General features: G+C 37.9%; 1 protein-coding gene across 1 annotated transcript; it reads right to left on the minus strand.

Annotated features, from left to right (window-relative positions):
* Nucleotides 1–6,289: 6,289 nt before the first annotated feature.
* Nucleotides 6,290–15,694, minus strand: LOC145600565 (uncharacterized). The gene is made up of 4 exons (XM_081656447.1): nt 14,857–15,694; nt 14,209–14,484; nt 12,846–13,131; nt 6,290–6,299 (listed from the first exon to the last, which is right to left on the minus strand). The coding sequence occupies exons 1-4, from the start codon at nt 15,692–15,694 to the stop codon at nt 6,290–6,292; spliced, it is 1,410 nt and encodes a 469-aa protein (XP_081512573.1).
* Nucleotides 15,695–16,144: the final 450 nt, after the last annotated feature.

The raw sequence follows: 16,144 nt of genomic DNA on the forward strand, positions 1-16,144 counted from the left end.
CAACTTACTAAGTTTAAGGACGTATTTTCATCCTAAATGGCCTAAATAAGGCCTAAATGACTTCTACCTTGCCCATTTTCTACATTTTTTAACTAATGAGCTAGTTCTTTTTCATAACATGTCAATTATACTTAGATTTAGGTGGCCAAGCCTTGAAATCACATAAAAAGAGCAACTTACTAAGTTTAAGGACGCATTTTCATCCTAAATGGCCTAAATAGGGCCCAAATGACTTCTACCTTACCCAGTTTCTACATTTTTTAACTAATGAGCTAGTTATTTCTCATATCATGTCAATTATACTTAGTTTTAGGTGGCTAAGCTTTGAAATCACATAAAAAAGCAACTTACAATGTTTAAGGACACATTATCATCCTAAATGGCCTAAAAAAGGCCTAAATGACTTCTACCTGGCCCATTTTCTACATTTTTTAACTAATAAGCTAGTTCTTTGTCATACATGTCAATCATACTTAGTTTTAAGTGGCTAAGCTTTGACATCACATAAAAACAGCAACTTTCTAAGTTTTAGGACGCATTTTGGTACTAAATGGCCTAAATAAGGCCTAAATGACTTCTACCTTGCCCATTTTCTACATTGTTTAACTAATGAGCTAGTTCTTTCTTATAACATGTCAATTATATTTAATTTTAGGTGGCTAAGCCTTGGAATCACATAAAAAAGCAACTTACTAAGTTTAAGGACGCATTTTCATCCTAAAAGGCCTAAATAAGGCCTAAATGACTTCTACCTTGCCCATTTTCTACATTTTTTAACTAATGAGCTAGTTATTTCTCATAACATGTCAACTATACTTAGTTTTAGGTGACTAAGCTTTGAAATCACATAAAAAGCAACTTACAAAGTTTTAGGACGCATTTTGGTACAAAATGGCCTAAATAAGGCCTAAATGACTTCTACCTTTCCCATTTTCTTCATTTTTTTAACTAATGAGCTAGTTCTTTCTCATAACATGTCAATTATACTTAGTTTTAGGTTGCTAAGCTTTGAAATCTCATAAAAAGAGCAACTTACTAAGTTTTAGGACGCATTTTGGTACTAAATGGCCTAAATAAGGCCTAAATGACTTCTACCTTGCCCATTTTCTACATTTTTTAACTAATGAGCTAGTTTTTTCTCATAACATGTCATTTATACTTAGTTTTAGGTGTCTAAGATTTGAAATCACATAAAAAAGCAACTTACAAAGTTTTCGGACGCATTTTCATACTAAATGGCCTAAATAAGGCCTAAATGACTTCTACCTTGCCCATTTTCTACAATTTTTAACTAATGAGCTAGTTGTTTCTCATAACATGTCAATTATACTTAGTTTTAGGTGTCTAAGCTTTGGAATCACATAAAAAAGCAACTTACTAAGTTTAAGGACGCATTTTCATCCTAAAAGGCCTAAATAAGGCCTAAATGACTTCTACCTTGCCCATTTTCTACATTTTTTAACTAATGAGCTAGTTATTTCTCATAACATGTCAACTATACTTAGTTTTAGGTGACTAAGCTTTGAAATCACATAAAAAGCAACTTACAAAGTTTTAGGACGCATTTTGGTACAAAATGGCCTAAATAAGGCCTAAATGACTTCTACCTTTCCCATTTTCTACATTTTTTTAACTAATGAGCTAGTTCTTTCTCATAACATGTCAATTATACTTAGTTTTAGGTTGCTAAGCTTTGAAATCTCATAAAAAGAGCAACTTACTAAGTTTTAGGACGCATTTTGGTACTAAATGGCCTAAATAAGGCCTAAATGACTTCTACCTTGCCCATTTTCTACATTTTTTAACTAATGAGCTAGTTTTTTCTCATAACATGTCATTTATACTTAGTTTTAGGTGTCTAAGATTTGAAATCACATAAAAAAGCAACTTACAAAGTTTTCGGACGCATTTTCATACTAAATGGCCTAAATAAGGCCTAAATGACTTCTACCTTGCCCATTTTCTACAATTTTTAACTAATGAGCTAGTTCTTTCTCATAACATGTCAATTATACTTAGTTTTAGGTTGCTAAGCTTTGAAATCTCATAAAAAGAGCAACTTACTAAGTTTTAGGACGCATTTTGGTACTAAATGGCCTAAATAAGGCCTAAATGACTTCTACCTTGCCCATTTTCTACATTTTTTAACTAATGAGCTAGTTTTTTCTCATAACATGTCATTTATACTTAGTTTTAGGTGTCTAAGATTTGAAATCACATAAAAAAGCAACTTACAAAGTTTTCGGACGCATTTTCATACTAAATGGCCTAAATAAGGCCTAAATGACTTCTACCTTGCCCATTTTCTACAATTTTTAACTAATGAGCTAGTTGTTTCTCATAACATGTCAATTATACTTAGTTTTAGGTGTCTAAGCTTTGAAATCACATAAAAAGAGCAACTTACTAAGTTTAAGGACACATTTTCATCCTAAATGGCCTAAATAAGGCCTGAATGACTTCTACCTTGCCCATTTTCTACATTTGTTAACTAATGATCTAGTTCTTTCTCGTAACATGTCAATTATTCTTAGATTTTGATGGCTAAGCCTTGAAATTACATAAAAAAGCATATTTTACTAGGTTTAAGGTCGTACCTCATCAAGATGTATGGTGTTGGTACAATGAGTCGCTATGTCAAGCATGAATCTCATCACGTATAATCCACAATCAACTCCATTATCTTGTTGTGGGCACTAGCATAGGAACAAATCAAATGAATCAAACATCATATAAAATCCACAATTGTTTTAGCAATGTTTATTAAGATAATCGCAATATGATGTGGTATTACCGTAGGTGATTTCCATGTAGGACCCTCTGGAGCACGACCATGTATTTTGTTCATAATACTATAGGAAAGTAAATTCAAATTTGATTAGTTTGACTACTATATGAGTTAGCTTAAGATAATCACCACTAGGTAGCTATATTTACTTTTTTAGTACAGAGGCCACGAGGTACTTCTTTGTTGATCAAGCTGAATCAAGGTGAAAGATTGTGTTATTAGCAGGACAAATCACCATGAGGAACCAATGAAACCGACATTAATTCACAATACACAAACAAATCAATAATTAGGGTACAAAATATATTTCAAATGTAGAAAGAATTGAATTACACATGGTTAAACGTACTCCTGATAACATGAGGCGAATATGAACTCGTCTCCCGCACACATTGATTCCCTAATACTATGATTAACATAGTACATCACCTCAGGGGATTTGTGTAAGATTCTAGTCTCGGATGTCTGTTCGGGGCATAACCACCCAACTTTACCAGGGGAATTAGTGTCACTTAAGTGCTCCCGTAGTGCTCTGCGTGCATGGACAATGAAAAATTGATTAACATATCAAGGATAAACAACACTAATATGAATTAACATATTTAATTTTAGTGGCATGTGCCCGTACCTCATGAATATTTGAATGAGAGAAATGTTAAGGCTTGAACCTCTTAAAAATTCCTTCACATCTTGTTTGTTTAACCATGCACTTGCATCCTCATCATAGTGGAACATTGCCTTTGGTAGTGGAAATTCAATGGGATCGTCACTAGGCAAATGACTAACACGATTAAGTAGAAAAGTTAAATCCTTAGTGAGCGATTGAAGGACATTGTCTCCAACAAGTGGGGTAGGTTGCATGGCTGAACCTTTCGAAGAATTCTTTTTCGACACTTGTTCACTCTTCGACCCTTGTTCACTCATCTTCTTTGTAGGTTAATCAACGCTTTTGGGCTTCTCAACCTTCCTTCTCTTTGAAGTTTGGCTTTTTTTCGAAATCTAATCAAACAAAGTAAATTGAGGATCAAAAATTCTAGGCCGGGGGTTAAGCTATACGTACGCAGCAGCTGCCGAGGCTGCACTAGTGGCCCAGGCAGAACCTGCCGAGGCTGCAGCAGGCCACCCAGGCAGCACCTGCCGTGGCTGCAGCGGCCCAGGCAGCACCTGCCGTGGCTGCTGCGGCCCAGGCAGCAACTGCCGAGGCTGCTGCAGCCCAGGGAGAACGTTCTTTTTTTTAAAAAAAAAAATAGAAAAATGCACCATATGCCGAGGCCATTGCACATAGCTACCTTTTGCTTGCCAAAGAAGAGTAATCCCATCATCCACTATAGGCACCGGTAGTGGGATGTTTTCGAACCCAGCAACGTAAGAATTGATCCCGACCGCGTAATGTTGTGGCCTAAGCGATTGGAAATGGACTGTACCGGTCGTCGCTTGTGCACTACCATGCGCCACCAACTGCAACTCTTCACTATTTGATAACCCCGGGGCTAGAAGTGTACACTCGGTTTCTACCTACATCATTAACGAAATTCACTTGTAAAAGGAGATTTTATAAAAAAAAATGGTCTTTTCCTACACAATTGATCATGTAACGAAAGTCACTATGTTAAAAGTAATAGATTATCCTAAATTCACCTCTAAATCTCGAAATTCATGGGGTGTTGGATTATCAAGCTCCCTCGAGTCCGCATGTGTGGGAGTAACAACCTGCAATAGTTATTCAAAAATGTCACATTAGATCTCACATAACTCACTATGCCAAAACTAATAGATTGAAAACTACCTCATGTATCTCATCTTCTCCATCTTTATCATCTTCTCCTTGTCCTTTTGGGTGGCTACTTGAGTCGACCGGTGTAGTCGAGGGGAACGGCAAGGGTAAGTTCATTTGCTTCGCCCAAGCATTGAACTCACCTACTACCTCATTGCGTACTTGTTCCTTGATGGATGCCACCTTGGCATCCAAGTCCTCCGGTGAGTTAACACTTGCCCGAGATCTTCCCAATTTTGCGTATTCTGAACCCATCACTTTTTCCCATCCTAGCAACGTCCCTCCCATACCTACTACCCGGCCTGGATGGTAGGGCTTTCCCAAAGCCAAGGTGAACGGGTCTTTCTCTATAGTCGGGACCAGCTTGCCTTCAACAAATTCTGTAGTGTACTCAAGCTGTAGCATAAGAAAAAATGTCAACATGAATACATATAATGTTTTTATATGGTAAAGTTATGCAAAAGTTTCAAATAGCTTACAAGTTTATCAGCCACTTTTTTTTCCGGTTCCTTGATGACCCATTTTCCGGTTTCCTTATCAAAGGAATGTAGAGAACAAATAAAATCGCCAGCACGACCAACCAACGTAGTGATCGTGGAGTCGGAGGGTTCTTTGGATGACCCAGGCTGCAAAGTAGGGTATATACCCTCCTTCAACCAAGTAGGCCTCAATTCACCAAATGTCTTGGCCCCCGTACGATGGAGGTACTCCTTCTGCAATGCATTTGCCATGTTTTGCTCTCGAAGTTCCTACATAAATACAAATGTTAGCATCATTATTGCAAAAAGAGTCAATATATTATACAATTCTCATTAGATTTACTAGTTCTTACAATTGATTTGGGTCGACTTTTTTGAATAACAAATTCTTTCCACTCGTCCTCCGTCACGCTTGGCCATATTTTCCACGGTGGTTCTTGTTCCTCAACAACTTCCTCATTTCCACCTTCACCACCCTTCCCCTTGGAAGCTTTCTTCTTGTGTTTCTTCTTCTTATAGATCCATCCATTGGTCAAATAGGTCTTGAAGCCTCTGAATCTCTCTGCTATTAAAGAATCAAACACCCCTCTCTTCTCGGGATCATTTGGAATATTAAACAGCTTCTGCAATCACAAATACAAGCAATTATTATTTTAAATTCACTAACAACTATTAAGTGAAAGTATTTGTAATTGTGTAAATGTGAATTTAAACAAAACACTTGCCCTGGTATCATCCCTAAATGTTTGAATCAAGCCTGGAGGTACTTGCCGCCAACCAAGTGTAATGGGGATTTTGCGAGCACCCATGCCAACTTGGTTTGCATAATTCCAAAGCCATTTGCCAGTAGGTCGTCCTCTTTTGTCATACTCTAGGACCATAGGACCGTTTTGCTTCTTAAAACTTGTTGTCGGACCCCTACCCTTTCTCTTAGCATGAGCCTTTAACCCCCCCCCCCCCTCCACCACCTGTGTTCAATTGCTCCTGTCTTTGGCTATCAGTTTGAGGAGTAGTGTTCTCACCAACGACCTCAACAATTGTAGAATCAATAGGAGGCGCACGTTCAGCTGACAATTCAAATTCTTCAAGCCTGAGCTCAAAAGAATCTTGTTCCTGAACTTCTGGCTCACCCAAATCAGTCTCCTTGTTGACATCATATGGCTCGTCCTTGTCCTCATCCTCACCATCAAAGCCATCGTCATCATCCTCCAAATCCTCTACTAGTGGGTCATGATCGTCCTCCATGAGTTATAAAAACCTGTCATTACAAACATAAAACGATATTAGGTCCATAAAAGATAAAAATGTTGACATATAGGTCATACTACATGTTAGTATATAAAATAGGCAAGTAAGTTCACATATAGATCGTTTTTATTCTATTTTCATCAAATTGACTCTATAAATTACGTAACTTGTTATTTTCTAGTACCGTTGACACTTCAAGTATTAAATTCTATCATATTTAACATATTTTGAGATATACTTCATTCCTTAAAAAGAACTTGTAAAAATTTAGCAACTAATATAAGTTAACACTTTCATTCATTTTTCCCAAAACTATTAATAAAATAACCTAACTTATGATTAAATAATACTTTTAAATTCTTACAATATCAAATTAACTGTTGTAGTACCTCATTCTAACATTCCTTCGTTGTGGTCTGACCGCATATAAGTTGTTTAATCGTCTATGTCATTTGATGCAATAGGTCTAGGAATAGTGAAAGGTGCTGAATCATCAAACGCATCGTATTCTTCCTCATCCTCAACATCTCCAATGCCTAGGATTCTTCTTTTCCCAGCTAGCACAATGGTCCATTTTGAATCGACTAGATCAGTTACAAAGAACACTTGCTTATCTTGAGATGCTAGGATGAACGGTTCCGCACTATCATTCAAGTGGCCAAGATCTACAAGAGTAAAGTCATCATAATTGACATTACGCCTGATATTATCAACCCACATACACTTGAAAAGTGCAACCGTGAAGTTACAATAATCAAGCTCCCATATTTCTTGAATTCGACCGTAGTATGACAATTTTGCATCGACATGTGATTTATCCTTTGCACTTGAAAACTCCCTTGACGATGCCACAAGCGTTACTCCACTGTTTTGGGTCGACGAAGATTTCAAATCCCGACCCTCTGTCCAAAAAGTGTACCCATTGATGTCATATCCCTCAAATGAGCGAACATCGTCCCTAGGACCATAAGCAAGCCACCTTACTGTATCGGTGACACTATCATCCAAACGACTCATCACTCTTTCACTAAACCAACTCACAAACCTCTTATTATGCAACTGCATTAGTGCCCTTTCACCTTTCGATGGAAATTCATCACACAAACTAGCCATGTGTTCATCTAAATATGGGTGAACATCTGCAACATGGTGCAACACATAAAGGTGTGCTTGTAAGAACTGATCTCGATCAGGTGACATTCGTTTCGACCCAATTGTGCCATGACCATCCAGTCTCTCTTCATGTCGAGAAGTAGGAAGACCAATAGGTTCAGCAACGGCTAAATAGTCGGCCACAAAATTACCAATCTCCTCACTCACGGTCCCTTGAATCATGCTTCCTTCCGGATGAGCCGGATTCCTTACTTTATCTTGCAATGTGCCCATGTGTCTTTCAAAAGGATAGCACCACCTTAGGAAAACTGGACCGCACAACTTAATCTCACGCACCAAATGAAGAATGAGGTGCACCATTATGTCAAAAAATGAGGGTGGGAAATACATCTCAAATTTGCACAAAGTCACAACCACATCCGTTTGCAAAGCATTAAGTGTACAAGGATCAAGCACTTTGCTGCATACTGTATTGAAAAACGAACATAGGCTTGTAATAGCTTCCCTCACGTGCTTCGGTAAAATACCACGAATTGCAATCGGTAGAAATACTTGCATCAACATGTGACAATCATGGGATTTCATACTTGTCAGCTTCATTTCTCCACTTAAGGATACAAATCTTTTTATGTTAGATGAGTACCCATGTAACACCCCAATAATTCTCTCTTAAGAACCTGTGAGAAACCTGTAAATAACCTGAACAAATCCAAGAGAATTACTGGAGTGCTACCGCCACGTGTTCAAACGTTAAGGCTATTACAGAAGTTAGCAGCGGAAAACCAAAACAGTTTGAATAAACCTCAAAGCAAAGTATTACAAGTTGGAACCTTTAAGGCCCTTATTCAAAACCCAAAAGCATAAGTAAGTAATTAAAATTCAGTGTTAAAACAAACTTAAACCAAAAGAAATGGTGTCAAGTGAAAACGAGTTAAATAAAATCAAACTTGCAAGAAACGCGAAAATAAGCAACCAACTCTCTACTCAAGATCCCACAACCCTGATGAATGCTGCATGTGAGAGAACCTGTGGTTATTCTGCTCCCCAATATTACAAGTGTAAAAATTGGATCGTCACAGGGTCATTTGAAGGCGAAGGCCATGACCAAGAAGGACACACACACAAAAGCACGCAATCAGCAAAACTGAGTACATACAAGCTGCAAAGTAAAATAAGGAAATACTTAACATGCTACTAATAATCAATCATACGCATAATTAGATCACAAACTCAACACACGACTCGATTATTTAATTTATTAAGACTCCACTAGCTAATAGTAGCTAACTCATTTCAATTTATTCATTGGATTTAGCAATAGACAAGGTTGTCCAACCCATGTCCCATTTGGAACATCAATAAAGAAAAACCCCATGCCTCCTTTCGGAAACATCAATAAACATCCAACGACCACGGGCGCGACTCCGTGACCGTAGTTAGTATGAGATCTCACCTAACTCCTAGTTTTATAAAAAAAAGTATTTGAAATAAGAGACTCGTAGATCAGACGGCCTCGAGAAAAGTACACGGCTAATACCCCATGTACCCCAACCCCTGATTGTCATTACTCCAGAAGTGCACCAATCCAGAGTTTTATTGCTCATCCATCTTGCACTTTACGTGATTTACAGGTTTAGACTTGGTGATGACTCACATGCATAACAATTCAATCAATCCAATATCAATTCAATCAAGTAAAACAACTTTTCAATTTCAATTCTTGATTTATTAGTGGCAAGCAACATTTATTATTCATTCCTTTACTACCTCGGTGTATAAACACCTTGAGTGCATAAGGCACCCCAAACTCTTAACCTTGTCTTATAAGACATGAACCATTCCTTTACTCATCCTATTTCATTAAATCATGAATGAGTAATAATTGAATCATTTCACTAATCACATACCTTTGCCTCTAAGCATACCTTGCATAATTAGTACATAACCAATAATTGCAATAATAAATAATGCACATCAAATGAAATTCACAATGTATAACCATACAATTTAACCCAGTCATCCCTAGACATGGTACTAAGTTCTCGATCCATCCTTAAACATGCATCTAAAAGCAAGGTTTTGTAACTTGTACGTACCTTGAGTAAACAATTCGATTGGCCACTTTAAAGACTAGAAATCGCCTTCTACAAAGTCCTCTCCTAAACCAATTAATAAGGAATAAATCAATACCAAAGCAATTAAAATTACAGCAATACCAAAGTATTTAAAAACCTCTCAAACCATTAAGATAAAGTCCTTAAATTAATCCAATTAGCCAAAACTAATAGTACAACATCCCAACTACAAGTTTAGGTGTTAAAATCATGAAAATATAGTGTTTAATAATAAATTACAGCAACTTTAAAGTGGTAAAATAAATCTGAAAATTTGGTTTAAGCATATAAAATAATCCCATAAGCATAATTATTTGAAATAGTCATTATATAGCAAATTAGTGTGTTAAAAACCCAAGAATATATCAATTCAATGCAATTAGAGGCTTCAAAATAAAAAACATAAAATCTGAAAATTATTTTTAAGGTTAGAATATAAAGTTCAAAGCTTTTTCAATCACAAAATACCCACAATAAATATTTTATAGGTTTAGAAGCATAAAAACATGAAATTAACACTACTTGTTCATAAAAATTGAAACTTTAATAAATCTGAAAATTTATATACAACCAAAATAATCATACTTTGACATACTTTGAACATAGAATAATTAAGTAACTTGTTTAGTACGTTAATAAGCCTTTAAACATGAAAAATCAACACTTTAATACCCTAAATTCATACATAACCAAATCTGAAAATTAATATAATAATTTAAACATACAAAACCCATAAATTTATAATCTTTTATAATCTAAACATACTATCAAACCATAATAATAAGAATTCATAAACAAAATTTAATAAAGATCAAAACTTTAATTAAATAAAACAAAAATAAGAGAAGGAGAAATAAGGGAAGGAGAAGGGAGGAAGGCAACTGTTGGCTGGGCTGCTGGTGGTCGGCAGCAGGCAGGCGGTGGCGGCAGTGGCGGCAGGCCGGTGGTGCTGCTGGCGGCAGCACTGTAGCAGCAGGTAAGGTTTTTTTTTTTTTTTTTTTTTTTTTTTTTCTTCTTCTCTTCGTGAAGAGCAGTAGGAAGTAGGAGAGTGTGTTTTTTTTTTTTACGTGAGTTTTGAGGGAGGAGAGGTATAAGGGTTTTTATTTTGGGCTTTTTAATCTCCTAATTAAATTAGGATTGGTATTCCTAAATAGGCTAGGATTATTAATAATAAATATAAAAAAAACACTACTTTATTTTAAAAACTTCCATAAAATAATTTATTTAATAAAATTACCATAAATATAATTATAAGAGTAACATATAATTAAATTATAATTAAATTAAAATTTGGGGGATTACAATCTACCCCTCTTAAAAGAAGTTTCGCCCTCGAAACTTAACCCAAAAACCATAATTTTTCAAAATAGCTCAAACTTTTGTGTTTTGTATTGCTGTAAATTGCTTGCTTCTTAACAAACATGCTTAACAAATCGGACTTTGTACTCAACGAACTCATATTTGGCTTAAGTGTACAAACTTTTATTGTATGTAAACGCAATAATAATGCATAATGATAACCAAAAACATGCAAAAACGTGCAAAATCAAGCAATAAATGGTATAATTAAGGTAAAAGCGCGAAATTACATCGCATTCTTCCCCCCTCAAAAGAAAAGAGTTACGCCCTCGTAACTCACCTCGTCAAATAACTCGGGATACTTGTTTTTCATTTCTTCCTCGGCCTCCCAAGTGGCTTCTTCATATTCCTGATTAGACCAAAGGACCTTCACTATCTTCACATCTTTGTTTCTAGTACTGCGCACTTTGTGATCTAGTATCTTTACTGGTCTTTCTTCATAAGTTAGAGACTCATCTAATTGAATAGTCTCTGGTTGCAAAACATGAGTTTCACTAGGCACATACTTCTTTAGCTGGGAAATGTGGAACACATCATGCATTTTCTCAAACTCCATTGGCAAAGCCAATCTGTAAGCCACCTTTCCCACACGTTGTAGGATTTCATATGGCCCCACATACTTAGCACTAAGTTTCCCTTTCTTGCCAAATCGCATCACACCTTTTGTTGGAGAAACTTTCAGAAAGACCTTGTCCCCAACATTAAACTCATCATCTCTTCTCTTTAAGTCAGCATAATTTTTCTGTCTATCTTGTGCTGCCTTGATACGCGACTGGATTAGTCTCACCTTGCCCACCATATCCTCAATGAAATCTGTACCCAAAGTAACCCGTTCACTGTAGTCATTCCAGCAAACTGGACTTCTGCACTTCCTTCCATATAGTGCTTCAAAAGGTGCCATCTTGATGCTTGCATGGTAACTGTTATTGTAGGAGAATTCTATCAAAGGTAGGTGATCCTCCCAATTTCCTTGGAAATCTAAAGCACAAGCTCGTAACATATCCTCCATAGTTTGGTTTGTTCTCTCAGTCTGACCATCTGTTGCAGGGTGAAAAGCAGTACTCATCTTCAATGTTGTCCCAAGGTTCTCCTGCACTTTTTGCCAAAACTTTGATAGAAACCTCGAATCTCTATCTGACACTATGTCCTTAGGAACTCCATGCAAGCGAACTACATTCTTCACATAGACACTTGCTAGCTGCTTCTTTTTCCAGGTCTCTTTGATAGGAATGAACATCGCTGACTTAGTAAGTCTGTCCACAATCACCCAAATCGTGTCATTCCCAGAACGAGTCTTGGGTAGGCCTGTCACAAAGTCCATGGATATAGAATCCCACTTCCATTCCGGTATCTCCAAGGGTTGTACTTTTCCCATGGGTCTCTTGTGATCTATCTTCACCTTCTGGCACGTCAGACACTTGGATACAAACTCAGCTACCTCTCTCTTCATATTCGGCCACCAATAGAACTCTTTCAAGTCCTTATACAACTTATCTCCCCCGGGGTGAACTGAATAAGGTGTATTATGGCACTCCTCCATGATTTTTCTTTTAATCTCCTCGCACTTCTGTGGTATACACCATCTCTCTTTATATCTCAGACTCCCATCCTCATGAATCTTGAATTCAGTCTCCGCACCACTAGTCACCCGATCCCTAATCTTCTGAAACGACTCATCCTCCAGTTGCTTTTCCCTAATCTCCTCAAATATGGTAGGTTGGATGGTTAAAGCACTCAGTAATCCCTCTAACTCTCCTTGATTGATAACCTCAAGGTTCAGTCTCCTCATATCTTCACACAACTCATTAGCCACAATTAAAGCATTGACATTATGACTCGACTTTCTGCTAAGGGCATCAGCAACTACATTTGCCTTTCCCTCATGATACTGAATGTGGACATGGTAGTCTGTGAGGTACTCTAGCCATCTACGTTGCCGCATATTCAAGTGATCTTGGGTGAAGATGTACTTTAGGCTCTTATGGTCTGTGAAGATCTTGCAAGAAACACCATAAAGGTAGTGCCTCCAAATCTTCAAGGCAAACACAACAGCTGCAAGCTCCAAGTAATGGGTAGGGTAATTGACCTCATGTTTCTTCAGTTGTCTCGATGCATATGCGATCACCTTTCCATTCTGCTGTAATACACATCCCAAACCATGCTTTGAAGCATCACTATACACTTCGAATCCTTCTCTCCCATCAGGTAATACTAGCACTGGTGCAGTAGTCAATCGCTCTTTGAGGGTTTGAAAAGCTGACTCACAACTCTCATTCCACTCAAACTTACTCTGCTTCTTCATAAGGGTAGTCATGGGTCTAGCTATCTTCGAAAAATCCTTAACAAACCTTCTATAATACCCAGCTAATCCCAAGAAACTACGAACATCAGTCACATTCTTAGGTGTTGGCCACTCACTTACTGCCTTAATCTTCGCAGGATCCACAGATACACCCTCTTTCGAAATGTAATGCCCCAAAAATGCAACCTTCTCCAACCAAAAATCACACTTAGAAAACTTAGCATACAACTTGTTCTTTCTAAGGGTTTCAAGGGTAGTTCTCAAGTGCTCAGCATGTTCTTCCTCATTCTTCGAATACACCAAAATGTCATCAATGAATACAACCACAAACTTATCCAAATACTCATGAAACACTCGGTTCATCAAGTCCATGAATATGGCTGGTGCATTGGTTAACCCAAAAGGCATGACAGTAAACTCATAATGCCCATATCGAGTTCTAAAGGCTGTTTTGGGAATGTCTTTATCTGCAACCTTCAACTGATGATACCCCGACCTCAAATCAATCTTCGAAAACACACTTGCCCCCTTTAGCTGGTCAAACAAGTCATCTATCCTAGGTAAAGGGTACTTATTCTTCACAGTCACATTATTCAGCTCTCTGTAATCAATACATAGCCTCAAGCTTCCATCCTTCTTTTTCACAAATAACACAGGTGCTCCCCAAGGTGATGCACTAGGCCTAATGAACCCCTTGTCTAACAACTCCTGTAATTGAGCCTTTAGCTCACTCATCTCAGCTGGTGCCATCCTATAAGGTGCTTTTGAGATAGGTGCAGCTCCTGGGACTAAATCAATGGTAAACTCAAGTTCCCTCTTAGGTGGCATTCCTGAAATCCCTTCTGGAAAAACATCTAAAAACTCATTCACAATGGGTACATCCTCCATCCGCCTACTCTCACTCATACTCAAATCTTGGACACAGCAAAAGTACAATGGACATCCCTTACTCACTAGCTTCTTGACCTTCAAAGCAGAAATTATCCCAAAACCCTTAGGCTTCCCTAAACGTCTATATGACACCGTCTTACCCAAAGGATCTCTCAACTGCACCCTCTGCATCTCACAGTCTATCTTGGCCTTGTATGAACTCAGCCAATCCATCCCCAAAATTACATCCAAATCCCCTAGATTAAACTCAATAAGGTTCGAAGGGAAGATAGCTTCTCCTATTTTCAAAGGCAAGCCTTTGAATATTCTATTACAATGGACAAGTTTGCCAGTAGGCAGACTAACCGACACATCAGCATGACTGGACTCAGTTAAGTTTAATTTGCGCACAACAGAAGTAGAAATGAAAGAGTAAGCTGCTCCAGAGTCAAACAAGGTGTTGACAGAGGCAGAATGAATAGAAAAAGTACCAGTAACTACATCTGAGGACCTCTCAGCTTCTCCCTTGCTCATCACAGTCAAGCGTCCGGGAGTGTTGTTTCTTGTCTGGTAACCATTGTTGTTGTTGCCTGAGTTGTTGCTGTTGTTGCCAGATCTGTTGTTGTTGTTGCTTCCATTGCCGAACTTCCCATTCTGACCATTTCCAAACTTCCCATTCTGACCGTTTCCCCTGTTCCCCTGGTTGTTGAAGTTGTTAGGCCTCTGTTGAGTGTTCCCACCATTCCCACCATTTCCCTGTTGTTTCTGTTTGGTGTAACACTCATATTCCCTATGCCCCTTCTTGTTACAGAACCGACAAGTCACTAAATTCCCATCACAATCTCTCCCAGGGTGGTTTCTCCTACACCTCTTACAATGGTAGGTTCTCTCTCCATTGCTAACAGTAGAAGAGTTGCTAGCAGTTTGGTCACCTCTATCAAATGAGTTCCCATTCCTAGGCCTCTTATAGCTACTTTGGTGCTCTGGTCTCCCAAAGTCCTTCCTCTTTTCCCCGGCCTTGGCAGTCTCTCCCACACTCTTAGAATTTAGGTGGTACATGTGGGCAGCTCTTTCATATACCTTGTCTAGGGTTTTAAATACCTTCCCCGCTAGGTCTTTTTGCAGTTGGTTAGTTAACCCTTGCTCAAACCTCTGAGCCTTCAGCTCTTCAGTGGGTACTACTTCTGGGGCAAACCTAGCAAGTGCCATAAACTTGTTATAATACTCAGAGATTGTCATCTGCCCCATTTCCAGGTTTATGAACTCTTGGGCTTTTTGTTTCTTTAGGAAAGGAGGGTAGAATTTGTCTCTCAAAGCGGTTTTGAATACCTCCCACCCAAAGTTAGGTTTGGCTTTTACTAGCTCACAGTTATCTCTCCACCAAATGTCAGCTTCATCCTTAAGATACATGGCTGCTTGATCCACCTTCAAATTATCAGGGAAGTTCAGTGCCACAAACAATTTGTCAAACTCACGTATCCAGTTCTCTAAGAAGGTGGGGTCAGCACCTCCCTTGAACACTGGGGGTCTCACTTGTGCTAGCTTCTTGAACATTTCTGCCTGGGGGTCAAGTTGATCCCCTCGGTTTTGGTTCAGATTCTCTGCCAACATTCGGATGGCTTCAGCAAGGGCGGCGTTATTGGCCATTGTAGTTTTACGCCTGAAAATATAGGGACATCATACTCTAGTTCAAATACCATACGCATATACTCACAGAATCCTCATAATAAATATCACATATATTGGTTCAAAAGGGCACCTTGCTTTGCACCCCTTTGTCCCAAGTAGAATCATACAAATATAAACACAATTCACACCCAAATTCAAGTAAAGTTAAGAAAAATAATCCCCATACCACGTCACTCTTACTAGCTTGATAATAACCAAAGGAAATATCTTAAAATCTTTATTTCACTAACTTTAACTTTCTTTGGCTCACAAATATTAGTAAAATGAAACTTCTAATATAAAATAATGACTTTATTATAACTTAAATAAAAGTATGAATCCCAAAGAACAATAACTCTATAGCTTTAGCTACTTATTCAAATTAATCATCTAAAGCATACTATAATGAAGTTCTAATAACTATTATTG

This window comes from Chenopodium album, chromosome 21 (assembly GCF_948465745.1).
Source record: "Chenopodium album chromosome 21, dcCheAlbu1.1, whole genome shotgun sequence".
NCBI classification, from domain to species: Eukaryota; Viridiplantae; Streptophyta; class Magnoliopsida; order Caryophyllales; family Amaranthaceae; genus Chenopodium; species Chenopodium album.

What these genes read in the sequence shown, in the direction of transcription:
- LOC145600565 (XM_081656447.1), bottom strand. Translation starts at nt 15,694, where the DNA reads ATGGCCAATAACGCCGCCCTTGCTGAAGCCATCCGAATGTTGGCAGAG. An exon ending in TTTAGTGACTTGTCGGTTCT is followed by an intron (nt 14,485 to 14,856) that starts GTAACAAGAAGG and finishes ACTCTGGAGCAG; the next exon opens with CTTACTCTTTCATTTCTACT. An exon ending in GCAGTTGAGAGATCCTTTGG is followed by an intron (nt 13,132 to 14,208) that starts GTAAGACGGTGT and finishes GTTGTGAGTCAG; the next exon opens with CTTTTCAAACCCTCAAAGAG.